The 14,626-nt window shown below is 36.6% G+C and overlaps 1 protein-coding gene across 3 annotated transcripts in view; it reads left to right on the top strand.

Moving 5' to 3' along the window:
* elp4 (elongator acetyltransferase complex subunit 4) overlaps positions 1-14,626 on the top strand; it is a 65,822-nt gene that overhangs the window by 15,641 nt on the left and 35,555 nt on the right. For all 3 annotated transcript variants that reach the window (XM_081355664.1, XM_081355665.1, XM_081355666.1), the window contains exons 6-7: positions 3,587-3,671; positions 13,073-13,261. In XM_081355664.1, coding sequence (XP_081211790.1) covers positions 3,587-3,671; positions 13,073-13,261 — 274 coding nt within the window. The remainder of the gene's footprint in view (positions 1-3,586; positions 3,672-13,072; positions 13,262-14,626) is intronic.

Here is a 14,626-nt window from a genome sequence, read left to right as displayed (position 1 = left end):
GGTGAGTATTCACGTAAACATAGTCAGTTATGTTTTAAGTGAATGTAATCAGAGTTGAGAAAGAAAATGCATACAGCATAATGGATCCATGCATCAGGTCTTAAAGTGACAGCAGCCTAATATACCTGCTTTAAAATGATGAGATAATATAAAAAAATATCTAAATGGCAGTTTTTCCCCCAACTTTGGAAAACCACTAGCCACAGTGGCTGGTGAGCAAAAAAAGTTTATGTCAAGCCCGGTCATAACTTTATTGCGCAGGGAACTGCATGAAAATTCTTAATTGATCGATAATCTACCCCGTAATCATAATTTGTGTGAAAAAGGATAAGCATTGTTTTACTGCCTCTAATGATTATTTCAGAAGGAAACTGTTGTGAATTGTATGTATAGGTACGTTTTTGGAGTTTGTCTGAAAATGATGGTAGAGGCACATTTTGCAATGAGCCTATGTTGGTAATTTTGCTATAACGCACCGATTGGGACTGATGTCGAAAACTGCTTCATATCCATTTCGGAGAAATCAATTAATCAGCAAGCTTAAACGACTACTAAATGTCTTGAGATACAAAAAAACCCCTCATTGTCTTACTGTGTTTCACAGCTCATAGAATAAAAAGCCCCATGCCGTTTCCAGACTGTTAAATCGCTCCGTTTCACTACGTGGCGTAATTGGCACAAATTGCTCTCCAGGTGAAAGCGGAGCCTGTTGTTTAAGACGGATGCTACCTCTGGTCCCCCTCGCGCTCACATCACTGTGATCTTAATTAGCTCACCTGTCGGCCTTTATCCTCCACGGACGGCACCTTAAGCGATCACGCTCCGCTGGGCTGCTGCGGTCTCTGTGTCTCAGACACAATGGGGGCGGGTCTTCTTTTGATTACCACCACCCCCACATCTCCAGGTCTTAATCAAAAGAGGGAAACACGTGTTTCACCCCATTAAGGAGCAAATCAGTCAGTTGGGATCAGAGCGTGAAATTGTTCCCTATTGTTCAAAAGTTTGGGTTCAGTAAAAAAAAAAATCTAAAAGAAATTAAATTGATCAAAAGTGACTAAATGTATAATGTTACAAAAGATTTCCATTTCAAATAAATGCTATTGATATGCTTTAGTTTAGAACTTTCTATTCAAGAATCCTGAAAAAAACGTCACACACTAAGCATGATAAATATTAAGCAGAACAACTGTTTTAACCATTGATAATAATAAGAAATGTTTCTTGAGCAGCAAATCATCATATTATAATGATTTCTGAAGGATCATGTGACACTGAAGACTGGAGTAATGATGCTGAAAATTCAGCTTTGACATCACAGGAATAAATTACATGTTAAAATATCTTAAAATAGAGAACAGTTATTTTAAATTGTAATAATATTTCACATATGGTTTTGTAAGGAGTTAGCATGAGACTGTCATAAAACTGCTTTTTTTTCTGTGCAGTTATAATCCAGCATTTCTAGTCATATCTTAGCCATGTAAAGCTGATAAACCCTGTAACTTTCACATGATATTTCACAGATGCAAAAATTACTAGAGTTACTAGAACGGTAGTCCCACTTCTAAAATCACGATAAACATCTTTACGACGCAAAGAACTCACAATATTTAATTCAAGTGCTTTTATCAAATGCAAATATCATTTCTGGTTTTAAAAGTCTGGTTTTTTTTTTTTTTTTTTTTTTTTTACTGAAGGACTCAATTCAATATCAGAGTGAGTTTCTGTGGACATTTGTTGGCATTATGCAATAGATGCTGTGTTTGAGTGAGTCCTTTTAAACAACTGAAAGGCAGTGACGGGCCTGGAGGTGGCTGTTTTAGATCCAGTTCTCAATCTTTGAGTAATTAATGGCTATCATAGCTTCATGCAGAGTGGCACAGTGTGGTCATTACAACATGTCGTGAGCCAGAATGAGAGGGAAAGCCTGAAATGATTTACTGAAGTGACAGAATGAAAGAGTTTTCTGTGTGTGCGTGTGTTAGTATACATACAGTACAGTACAGTATATGTACTGTATGTAAGTTCACACAGAGAAAAGACATTTTAACATTAGTCAACAAACAAGTGTTCAAATACGTTTGTCTTCATTTTGAATAGTATGCACTACTGTTAAAAATACGTGGTGTTTTTTTTATCTTAATGACCCCAAACTTTACTACTTTACTAATCTTTACTTTCAACAGTGTAGTGTGTCTATTGTTCAATCATTTTAAACTTAATATATATACTTATTTTTGTAACATGTTTTGCTTGAAAGATGTGCCAAATATGCTAACCTTCCTTCAAATAAATGCCACCTGGTTTGGTGACATCTAATGCATTTTCATTCTTGCAATTTAAAGTGTAACTAGAGGGTCTAAAAAGTAAAGACAGAATGTGCAACTTAGAGCAGGTCAACTGTTTTGACCTTCCTTGTTAGGAGTTGCACATCTCACCCCTGATTTAACATAGAAGCGCTGTGTCACTGGGATCAGAAGCACTGTCCCGTTAACACCGCACACTCAGACTCACCGCAGACCTCAGGGGGAGCGCCCCGAGCTGACGGAGGTGCCAAAGTGTTTAATTAATTTCATTTCATTTCATTTGATTTAATTAGTGATGTATTTCCTTGCATCTACATGTACCGGTTGGTTGCCAGGGTTACTGCCGATGTCAACAGGCTTTTGTGATACCGAAGCAAATCCCGCTTTATGTTGGCAGCATATGCCACAGCCGTGAGTGGTTTTAATTGAAGTGTACACAAGTATCATCAACTTTCGACCTGAAGCCATAATCATAATCATTCACATTCAAGCTCTTATAAACCCTTGCATGAAAATAAGTAAAATAACAGATAGATTGAAGCACTCTTTTGCTTGCACATGCACCGTTGCAACTTTTAAACTTTTCTTATGATAAAGGGATTGCATTTTACACTTACACTTCATTTCTAAATGTTTTGGTCGGTAAGTGTTTTTAAAATAAGTCTCTTATTCTTAACAAAGCTGCATTTATTTGATCAAAAATACAGTAAATATATTTGATCAAAAATATAGTAAATAATTCTGAATATTCAGAAATATTATTGCAATTTAAAATAAAACAGTTTTCTATTCGAATATATTTTAAAATTTAATTTGACACATTGATTAAAAAGCTGAATTTTCAGCATCATTCCTCCAGTCTTCAGTCTCACATGATCCTTCAGAAATCATTCTAATATGATTATTTGCAGCTCAAGAAACATTTATTATTATTATTATTATTATTATTATTATTATTATCAATGTTGAAAAAAGCTTTATATTTTTGTGGAAGCTGTGATATATTTTTTTTTCAGGATTCTTTGATGAATAGAACATTTATTTCCAACCTTTATTTAAATAGAAATCTTTTGTAACATTATAAATGTCTTTATGGTAATGTGCACATTGATGATGGAGATTTTATAATAATTATTTGATCTGCTAAGTTGCATTCATGCCAAAGTTATGTCAAAGTCTCCATGAAGTGTCCATTGCTAGTGTTTTTTTGGATGGTTACTTTGACTAGCTTTAGGTCTCTCTAACATCTAAAGTTTTGTTCTTCTCTCATGTTCTCTCAGTCCGTTACCATCACCCTATCATGCTCTCCTGAAGTCCATCCAGACGGTCATCCGTAAGGAAGGGTTTGATGGATCCACACCCCAGGTTGGTTACAATTTGTTTAGCTATTTGTCTGTTGTTCTTATGATCATGAACGTTTTAATGATTATGAACATTTATCCAATATTTATGACTTTAAAGTGCTTCTATTATGCTTTTTTGGATATTATTCCCTTTGAAATAAGCCCCTTTCACATTCATCCCAGAAAATTGCCATAACATTTCTAGGGATCCTTCTATGTGAACTCCAACACGTCCCGGAAACCTAGTAACATTGCTGAGATCAGTCCTGGAACGTGCCCTCTGTGAACAAAAGGCAGGACCAATGGCATAAGGGGTGTGTCGTAGGGCTTAGTGGAACTTTATGCAATGCGCTAGTTTATGATCAAATCAGTAAAAAAAATGCGTGGTTTCTCGACTTAGTTTTTACTGGATATTTACGGGATGTGTTTGAACGCACCCACATATTCCATAAAATCACTGGCAGTGTGAATGAACCAAAAGCAAACAATCCTAGGACAAATCCCGGGACACGTTATCAGTGTATTATCCGGAATCTCTGTGTGAAAGGGACTATAGTGTGTTATGTTGCTGTTTGTGAATGTAAAAGGTCTGCATATTTCAAAGATCAAAGTGCAGGATAAATTGAGTTTTGTCTTCCAAAAGAAAGAACACTTCCAGACTTGCCTGAAACAAGTCGTCAGTAATTCCAGTTTTACTTCCTGCTCGAACCTACCGTTTGTAAAAAAAATCGCATTATGGCAGCCTATTGTCTTCATTGGCTGCCCGTGAACAGTCGACGCCTTCGTAAGTGTTTGCATTACTCTATATACAAGTGTAGTAAGGAAGCCTCTAGAATTGAAATTCAGTCATTTACGACACATGATGTAAGCGGCAGACCAATCACTACAGACTGGTCCATCTGACCAATCAGAACAGAGTATCTCTCTGAAAGCAGGTGTTTAGAGGAACTGAATCCTTGATCGAACCGTTTCAGACACTGTGAGAAAAGAGCTCATGCTGCAATGTATATTATAAGAAAATTAAAGTGTTTTTGACCTTGAATGCATGTAAACTTATGGTAGGAGACCTTCAAAACAAAATTAGGAACCTTTAAAATAGCATAATAGAGGCACTTTAAAGGAGAGCTCCGGTCAATTTTAACATTGAGCTAATTTTTTTGTAAATTTGGAGTGCTGTCAGTACAGAGAACAAAGACAAAAATCGGTGTTGCCTACACCGAGTTATTCTATTTTTAAAATTTGCACCCTGTTGACTTCAATGGGGCAAGTACTAAACCTGCTTTAAGCCTCTTAACATCCTTGATGTGTCATTACAAGTGCACAGAAAATGTGAGTGATTCCTTCAGAGTGAACACGAGTGAATCTGACTGCAGTAGATGAGAAAGATATGTATAAAAATGATGTTATTTAAGCCAGCGCAAATACCTGTGTTTACATCCTGTTTTCGGTTGAAGTCCAAAGTAGTCGATTGCCGAGTTCACGCGCGTGATCATAGGTAACTAAACCCATGCGCGTGAACTCGGCAATCGACTACTTTGGTCGTTGTTCTCTGTACTGACAGCACTCCAAATGTACCAAAAAATGAGCTCAATGTTAAAATTGACCGAAGTTCTCCTTTAAAGGAATAGTACCCACAAAAATGAAAATCCTGTCATCCTGACTTAACTTTCAGTCATAAGGCTTCAGGAGACATGGAATATAGTGTAAAAAGGACTGCTTTCATCATTCCTCATTCATTGATTCATTTTTTTTTTTTTTTTTTTACAGAATAATCTAAACTAAGTACAGGTTAGAAACAACATGAGGGTGAATAAATTATGGCACAATTGTAATTTTCAGGTGAACTGTCCCTTTAAATTAAGCAAAGGCTATAATGTAATGCACAGTTAACAGGCTTTCTGTCATTCACACCTCTGGAACAATGAAAGCATTTTGTTGCAGGCAATGTTTTTACAAGACCTTTAATTTGTTGTTGCATTGATTGGTCTCGGTTGGCTAATTGTTGCCTGATTTTGTCTGCGATTTTACTTCCTTTGTAACGTGGCTTTCGTAAGCTTGTGATAATTAGGAGGCAGAAAAAACTTCAAATATAAAGGCGGTATGTTTTATTTTATTTTCCACCTTTATTCCTCTTTTTCTCATATCATCCTTAGTTCTCAGTTTCTATATGTTGTGCTTGAATCACTCTCAGGAGGGAGATGGGTTCCCTTGGGTTCCTCTTCCTTAAAGCTGAGTCCTATTAGTTTTGTGGTAAACAGGCCAAGACAGACACTGGGCAATATGCCCTCTGTCTGTTCATATTCATTAGCTCCTACTGAGAAGCAGGGGAGCTCGGCCCCTCTGGGGGCCCCTCTCAGAAACGGCCCCATGATAGCCCCTGTCTTGACTTCCGCATCAGCACTGCATCTGCCGAGCCGCTCTTGGGACCAGGCCGCTTGAGGAAACACTCGCTATTTTTAATCAGTTTCCAACTTTATGTGGCTCTAATGTGACTTCTGTCATGTGGTGAACTCCAGAGATGGTCTAGTGACCAAATCACGTCACGTCACGTTTATTTATATAGCACTTTATACAATAGATTGTTTAAACTGCAAGTAGCTTTACAATATTAAACATGAAAAACAGTGTCAGCGTCTCTTTCAATTATAATTACAACTTCAGTTTCTACTATAAAATGGCTCTACAGTGTTTTCGTGTTTTTACCCGCGGATGTCTGACCTTGATGGACTGAACAGAAATTAACTGCCGAAGATTTTCACGTCAAAGAAGGCGGAGCCTCAGAGCCACACCTACCTAATATGTCATCACCACGGACCAATGGTAGTTCGCAGGTGTTTACCAGGAAAGTTCGGTTTGGCAAGCTGTTTCGAACTCCCGAAACGAACACAAAACAAACTTCGTTTTTGCTAAATTTTGTTCGAAATGACGTCACACCAGATCGTTCTTCGATTTTGCTTGAAGAATATCGGGGCCTTTAAAGTAAACAAAGTAAACGTTTATTACATGAAGTTAGTATACTAGTTTCCTATACAAATACTCTCAAATCCCATTCGAATTTACTACAGGGTCTTTTAAAACCACTTTTAATTTATATTTTAGAGATTTTTTTTTTTTTTTTTTAAGAAATGCCCCATTTACATAAATTGGAGTTAGGCTTATGTCACCCCAACAAGCTATTAATTAAACGAGAAATTGCTTGTTGTGCTAAATACTATGGAAGCTTGTTTCCGCCATGGAATAAGAACATTAAAAAAAAGGTATTTGCAACTTATCTCAGTTCAAGCATTTTTTTCTCGGAAATGCAAGTTTATATCTTTTTTTCTTGCAATTGCGAGTTTATTTCTCGCAATTCTGATTAAATTTTTTGCAATTGTGAGTTTATATTGCACAATTTTGACTTTCTCAAAGTTCTGAGTTTCATGCAACTGCAAGTTTATATCTTGCGATTGCAAGGTATAAACTTGTAATTGAGAGTTTAAATCTGACATATCTGAAATTTTTATCACAATTAGTTTACATCTCGCATTTCTTTTTTTCTTTTTTTTACACTAAATTAAGTGTAGTTCTAATTCAGTTAAAGACAATATAATCTTGTCTGTGTACAGTTTAGTTAGATTGCATGAAGACATTTAACAATTCTGTGTATTACTCTTTATTTATAAATTTTAGGCTTACCAACTGAGCGAACAAATCAAGCTCATGTCATGCAATTTTCATTTGTTGAGCACCTCGAAATTTAGACTTGTAAACAATCTTATTCCTGCTTTTTTTTTATCTGAATAAATCAAGTTCCTAATCAGTCTTATTCTGTTAAGTAGTTGATGTCTTATTTGTGCTAGCTCTTTCTTGTTGATATTTGCACATAGTTTCTCTTTGAATCCGTGGCACTGATGGACACCTCGGGCTCCTCACCCTGGAAGTCCTCGATCCCCGTCAGTCAAACGACAGATTAAGCGCTTACATCATCAAACAGTGCCGTTCTGTTGGCAGAGGTCGCGGAATGTGATGAGGTTGAGAGAACATGGGCACAAAGGCAAGAATGCTCAGAATGAGAGCAAACAGGGCAACAGTGAGACTGACTAAAACGTTTGTCAGATTGGTGACTCAATTCTAGAATTGTTGCAATAACCTTTAAAGTTTGAAATAAACTTAAAATAAAACATTGTGTACAGGTTGTGTTAGATTATTATATTATCTTTCTTTATTGTTTGTAAAGAATAGCGGTTATGTTTACTTATCAGAATTGGTTTGAAGCATATCATCTTTCTCATGCACACATAGCGGGGGAAAGAGTGTGAGTGATAAAAAAAGCTGGAGTGTGGCCGAAGTGAAGGAGGAAGCAAGTGAGTCAGGAAAACCCTCTCTGTTGAAATGTCAAGCTCAACCCTCAAGAAGCTTTGGAAACAGAGTCAAACAATGAGGTTTATTTAACTTAAGATGCGTCTGATTGCTGGACGGCGTGGAGGGTGTTAACTTCACCGTTTATTGTCAGTGGACGAATGCTGATAATTCAACACCACGACTATTTTCGGCTGGTTTGTTTAAGATATCTAGCCCTCCTTTTCTCTATTTCAAAGATACTAGCAGATTATTCAGTTTTTCACAATACAGCAGTTTCATTGAATGGCATATGTACAATAATATCAAAGCAAAAGGACAATTCTTGCATTGGGAATTTTTCTGTCTTATATACACTCTTAAAAATAAAGGTTCCAAATGGAAGTTTTTGCAGCAATGCTAAAGAAGAACCATTTTTGGTTCCCCAAAGAAACTTTCAGTGATCAGTTCTTAAAAAAACAAAACGTTTTTTTTCTTTGTGTGAAGCACATTTTAATGATCTAAAGAACCCTTTTCCGCTGTTAAGAACCTTATATTTAATGCAAAGGTTACATGGATGTTAAAGGTTCTTCAACCATCAATGCCAATAAAGAACCTTTATGTTTAGAGTGTAGAATGAAGTAAAAAAGAGAATTAGCTTTAAGAATTTTTATTGTGTCTTTTTAAGGACTATTTCTAAATTTAGTTTTCTACAGTTACATTACTTTTTATCTTTCCCTTACATCGTTTCGAAGCAGCTTTACAGAAGATGCATGTCTACATTACAGTTTAGAGTGATCTTTTATCAGAGGTGACTGTATCCGAGGAATGTATTTCAGAAATGTACTTATATATGTACGTAATTATTAACATAATGATTACAACATAATGAAAATTTAGCATTGGTGCATCTTGATTCAGAGTTTGCATCAAAATAATATTTCTATAGCCTGTAAAAATCATGCACATATTAGGGGTTTAACAATATATCGTGTCACAATATATCGCAATACAAAACTGCAACAATATGTATCGTGGATTGTGACAATATGTATTGTGTATAGTTCACCCAAAATAAAAAAATAGAAAAAATTAAAGTTTTCAGAGTTTTAGTGTCAGTACTACATTAAACCACTATATATAATGTTGAATATGAAGTATAATAATACAATGGGTCAATATTTGTGGCTCCTGATAAAGCCAAATGTTATCAGTAAAAAGTGGCCTAAATTATTTTAAATGTACTGTATCTAGTCAGTGAAAGAGTGCAAGCATATTTGTCTAAATAATTCTGTATTTTTTAGCTTCAGAATCATGACTATTTTAATTCTGGAGTCACCATTGTCCTGTGCATTGGGTTACCAGCACCAAGTCAAAACCTATTCAATTCCACCCCAATGTAAAATCAAATTTAGCATTTTAATCAACAGTACATTTTTTGTTAACCTTTTACCATATGTCTTGGAGTATCGCAATAATATTGTATCGTGAGTTCAGTATCGTGATATGTATCAAATCGTGACATGAGGGTATCGTTACACCCCTAGGAAATATTATTTCGCACCTATTCGTGATTGGCAGTTCAAGATTAGAAATGATCAGAAAGATTTTTTCTGTATGATCTGAAAGTAGCTTTATTAGGTGTCATTACCTGTATTTTGATTAAATTTTTCTCTTTCTTTTTATTTGTATGTTCAAAGTTAATTTGACTGATACAGTAGCTAACTTGTTTGCAGTCCGCAGCTTGTCCAAAAAGTGATAGAATCCCTTACTATAGACTACAAAGCTATTTAGGTCTGAACTAAAAGTATAGTCCTGTGACCATCTTCTACCTTTTACATCTTCATAAATATGCAAATATTAAGTTTTTCCTGCTTTTTCGAGACATCTGAAACGTGTGTCTCACAAATTCCCTGAGGCCAGTATTGTAGATGTTCTGGTCTGTCCTCTCTATCCTTATATAGCAGGTTCAGAATCAGCTCTTTGGGCTTTGATGGTTTGTGAATAAGGTTCAATTCTCTGGCATTATTTCTCAGACTTTGTACACTGCAGAGGGCACATCTCTCACCCATGGCCCCTTAGCTTGGCTGATGTTGGTGAATAACGAGCCAAGAATTTCCTGGCACTTGTTGGAAGCAGACATTTTGGCTCTTAGGTTGACAGCCACATTGTGGTCATGTCAGGCAACTGTCCTGATTGGAAGATGTCATCCAATCACTTTTGACCATCGTGTTCCGTTTGACCGTGCTGTTGAGTGGTCTTGGCTGGACTATTTGTTTCATTGATTCAAGTTGTTTGAGAGGTACATGACCCTCACTCCAACAAACAAAAGGCTTTTCACTACAGACAGGACTCTACTACTGACTTAGTTACACAAGTCATTGCACACTTATGTATGACATACTATTTGGACACTGTTTTGTTTGCTTTTCACCATTTTCTCTCTCTTTCTCTCATTCATTATAGAGAGTATAAATGTGAAATTTTACAATGGCTAATCATGTCCTGTTGAGAGTCTCTAATTGAAGTAAATTAAGTGTCGTCCTGTGATTTTAACATGCTTTTATTAGAAAATCAATACAAGACAGAAGCACAGAATGAGCTTAAACAGTGTAAACTTACTAACGATATAAAATAATTGCTCATTTTATGCATATTCACTAGATTAGTGTTGTTTTTAGTTAAGGAAATCTGTAATTGAAGTCTTTCTCTTTCACCTCCTCCATTATTTTATGTAGTTAATTCAGCTTTGACTACTTAATGTACACTTAACTTTATTCAAACTTTTTGTATATAATTTCAGTCTTGGGTGTTCCAGCTATATTTATGACCGCCGCTAGCGTAGCTAGCGAAAGCGGTCATATAGGGATTGTCAAAGTTTTTTTTTTGTTTTTTTTTCGTCACCTACTGAATTTTCCGTCAACGATACCAGGGACACCGAAGCACCGGGGAACATGAAATTTGGTGGGCATGTAGCCCCACTAGACTTTTACGGAAAAATTTCGTTTGGTCCCCGGGGGCCACTCCCCCCCCCGAGCTGGGGCCCCCCAAACCCCAAAAATGCAGTTTTTCCTACATAACTACCTGAACCGTGGCACCGAGGATGACGAATTTTTTATGGTATGTTGGTCTTAAGGGCCCACATCAATCTAGCCCATAATCGATGGTCAAAGTTTTTTTTTTTTTTTTTTTCGACATCTACTGAATTTTTCGTCAACGATACCAGGGACACCGAAACACCGGGGAACATGAAATTTTGTGGGCATGTAGCCCCACTAGACTTTTACGGAAAAATTTCGTTTGGTCCCCGGGGGCCACTCCCCCCCCGAGCTGGGCCCCCCCAAACCCCAAAAATGCAGTTTTTCCTACATAACTACCTGAACCGAGGCACCGAGGATGAAGAAATTTTTATGGTATGTTGGTCTTAAGGGCCCACATCAACCTAGCCCATAATCACTCATTTGTGATTTACGCCACTCCCATAAAAAATTAAAATGCAATATTATTCTGCTTTAATCGCCCCTATCTTCAGTTGAGATGTTCAGAACTGCACCATATTTCATGTGTATGATTAACTTGACATCCTCTGGGGGTATCCTCTGCTAAGTTTCGTAGAATTTCATCCATGGGGGGGTATAAAATAAATTCATTTATGTGCACATTTAGTGACTGTACACTCATCGGCCTGTAGATGGTGGTGTTGAGCGAAGGTTTGCTGGTTTAGGATGATACTGTCACACACACACATGCAGGAATACAAACAAACGCAAGCATGCACACACACTGACATCCACACGCACAGACACACACCCATACACACACATACAAATCCACATGCACAGACACACACACACAAACACATACGCGCACACACATGTACGCAGGCACACATACACGCACAGACACACACACACACAGACACACACATACACAAACACACACACATACACACAGACATGCACATACTACTACTTTTTTTAGGTATATACATAAACACGCAATACAGCCAAATTGCTCCACGTCATTTATTTTTGTGGAAAGCCAGTGCAGGCCTGAGCGGCGGTCATATTTTGTACCGCCCTGCGGTACATCTAGTTAACTTTATGCTTGTAAAAGTTGGCATGAAACGGAAGTTGCAATAGTGTTTTCTTCCCTTATTGATGTAGATCCCAGTGAAACGGCTTCTGGAACAAGAAAAAATGTTGGGTGAATCAAATAGGAAAATCTCAAAGAAACTACTAGCAAACAAGTCTTGGTTTTTGATTTGTAATAAATATTTCAATATTCCATAAAAAATAAGAATAGTTCATTTTGATTTCATGGTGACTCTCTAAAAGGTTTACGATTAAAGTTTCTCAAAATCTCATTGATATACATTTTGTCATTCAAAATCTAACCAACATTGACAACGTTGGTATTCAGTAATTGTAATAATGGGTTGTCTTTCTTTTATTTACATATTGATTTCTTTTTTTGGAATTATTTATTAATTCATAGTTTTCTTTGCAGTACATAATTCATGTTGTTTGTTGATTCTCATGCACAGCAGACAGAAAAAAACAAAGAATCCAGAGTGTCATGAAAACGGCAAAAATTAAAGCTGTTCTGATGTAGTATTATACACAGAATTAAATACTTTAAACTTACCTAAAACTTGAACATTATTTTTTGCTGTGTTGCATGCACTGATATTTTGAGCATAGTAAATGCACATCTTGCTCATAAAAATTTTCACTTGTTTTACAAAAGTCTTATTTAGCCACAGAATTTCTTGTTATAGAGTTGTAAACACTGTAGGTAAAAATGAAGTATAATTTGATATATTACTGTAAATTAGTGTCATGCACTTCATGTTTCTTTTGTAAATGAAGGTGCACTTATTAAAATGCGGTAAGATATTCATTCATGCATTATTGAACACTAAGTTCACCAAAGTTTTCCCTACGGTGCTTTAATGAAATATTCATTGCAAAAGCCAGATGTGGATTTGTTCACATGAATTGTACATATCCTGACTGTCTCAGAGAGAATGCAATGTTGTTTTAAATTCAAATCTTTTTATGTTCATCTTCTTATGTCTTATGTTCATGTTTTTCACTTCTGTAGTCTAAGACTCGGAATGTCCTGCGGCTGGGTCTTCTTTCTCTGGGATCTGCGCTGTGGGGGGATGATGTGTGCTGTAAGGATAACCCCGCCCACTGCCACGCCCTCTCCACCTTTCTCTATGCCCTCCGAGGCCTGTTACGCACTTCACTCTCAGTCGCTATGGTGACTGTACCCTCCCACCTCATACAGGTATGATTAATCAAATAGTTTGTTCATAAATATCCTTTACTCAGGTTTCTACTCAAGACTGATGGTTGAAAAGGCCATTAAGTGGTAATATGAAACACTTTTCTGAACTATAGGGTTATGGTTATTATTATATTCACACCTGGGCAAAAAAATGGACCAAGGCACCAAGCCCAAAATGGCTAAACACTACATTTTTAATTGTCTTAACCACAAATTATTGGTCAGGAAATTTGCTCAATTTAAGCAAATGCACAACTTAAAAAGCCATTGTTGTCTCAGAAAATTATCAAAGGCTGAATCAAGTATTTGTCAGAATATGGGAAGTTGTGTGCGGAGTGATGAATCACTATGAAACACGTGTTGCATGGTGAGAAATATAATAATAAATGCATCTCTACCACAGTGAAGCATGGAGGAACGTAATTATATTGTGTTTGCTCATCTCAAACAAAACCGTTATCTATGTGGAAAAAACAGTCTGTTTTTTTTTTTTTTTTTAGATAAGCTATTACTTTACTAAGCAAACAGATTCTCAATTTTTCACAATCAAACCTGCAAAAATGTCCCATTGATTTATACTTAAGGTCTCCCTGTAGTCAATAATTGTATCAGTTAGAACTCATCTTTGATCACCAAAATGACATATTAAAAGTTTTTTCCTTGGAAAAAAAAAATGATTCATACCTTAAAATAGCTTGAATGTAACTCTACACCCTTGCCTCATTTAGTGTACGCGGTTCTATGAATATGCAAATTAGCCCTGCTAATTGCAGAATCCCTAGAGATTCTGAAGTGTGAATACAATGGACACTTTGCTATCCCATCAGTCCACAGGAGAGGATTTATGAATGGCAGTGAAGCTGACACAGTAGGTCACGTGATAATGACAGCATGGCGAATGTACAGTAGTATGTCCGGATTACATTCATACTACACACACTCATACTATAGAGAACATACTTTTTTAGCGGTTGTGAAGTAATTATGAATAAGTAAGAGTATGCGAGTATGCGATTTTGGGCGCAGCCTTGATCTTTGTGCAACCCTTGGTAGGCAAGCTCCACTCAAAGACATTTTCCTCAGACAATCTGTTTTGCTGTCTTTTTAAACTTTTGAACTTATTTTACCATCAGTACTTGCCATAGAGTAATTACACAGGACACATGCACGATGAACATTTCCGACATCAACTTCCAGAAGTAATCTTGCAAAACGTTCTTTTTAGACTTTGTTTTTGTTTTTGAACTTGACTGTCATTCACATGGACCAGCATTGAGGTCACCATAAGTTTGTCAACCCTGGCACACCATAACCGCCCCATGAGCCAGAGTCAAAGAGTCGACCCCCCTCTGTTGCATGAATGAG

This window comes from Scardinius erythrophthalmus (genome assembly GCF_964197995.2).
Source record: "Scardinius erythrophthalmus genome assembly, chromosome: 2".
In the NCBI taxonomy this organism is placed as follows: Eukaryota; Metazoa; Chordata; class Actinopteri; order Cypriniformes; family Leuciscidae; genus Scardinius; species Scardinius erythrophthalmus.
Note: the sequence above shows the minus strand (reverse complement) of the source record. Positions and strands in the feature narration are given on the sequence as shown.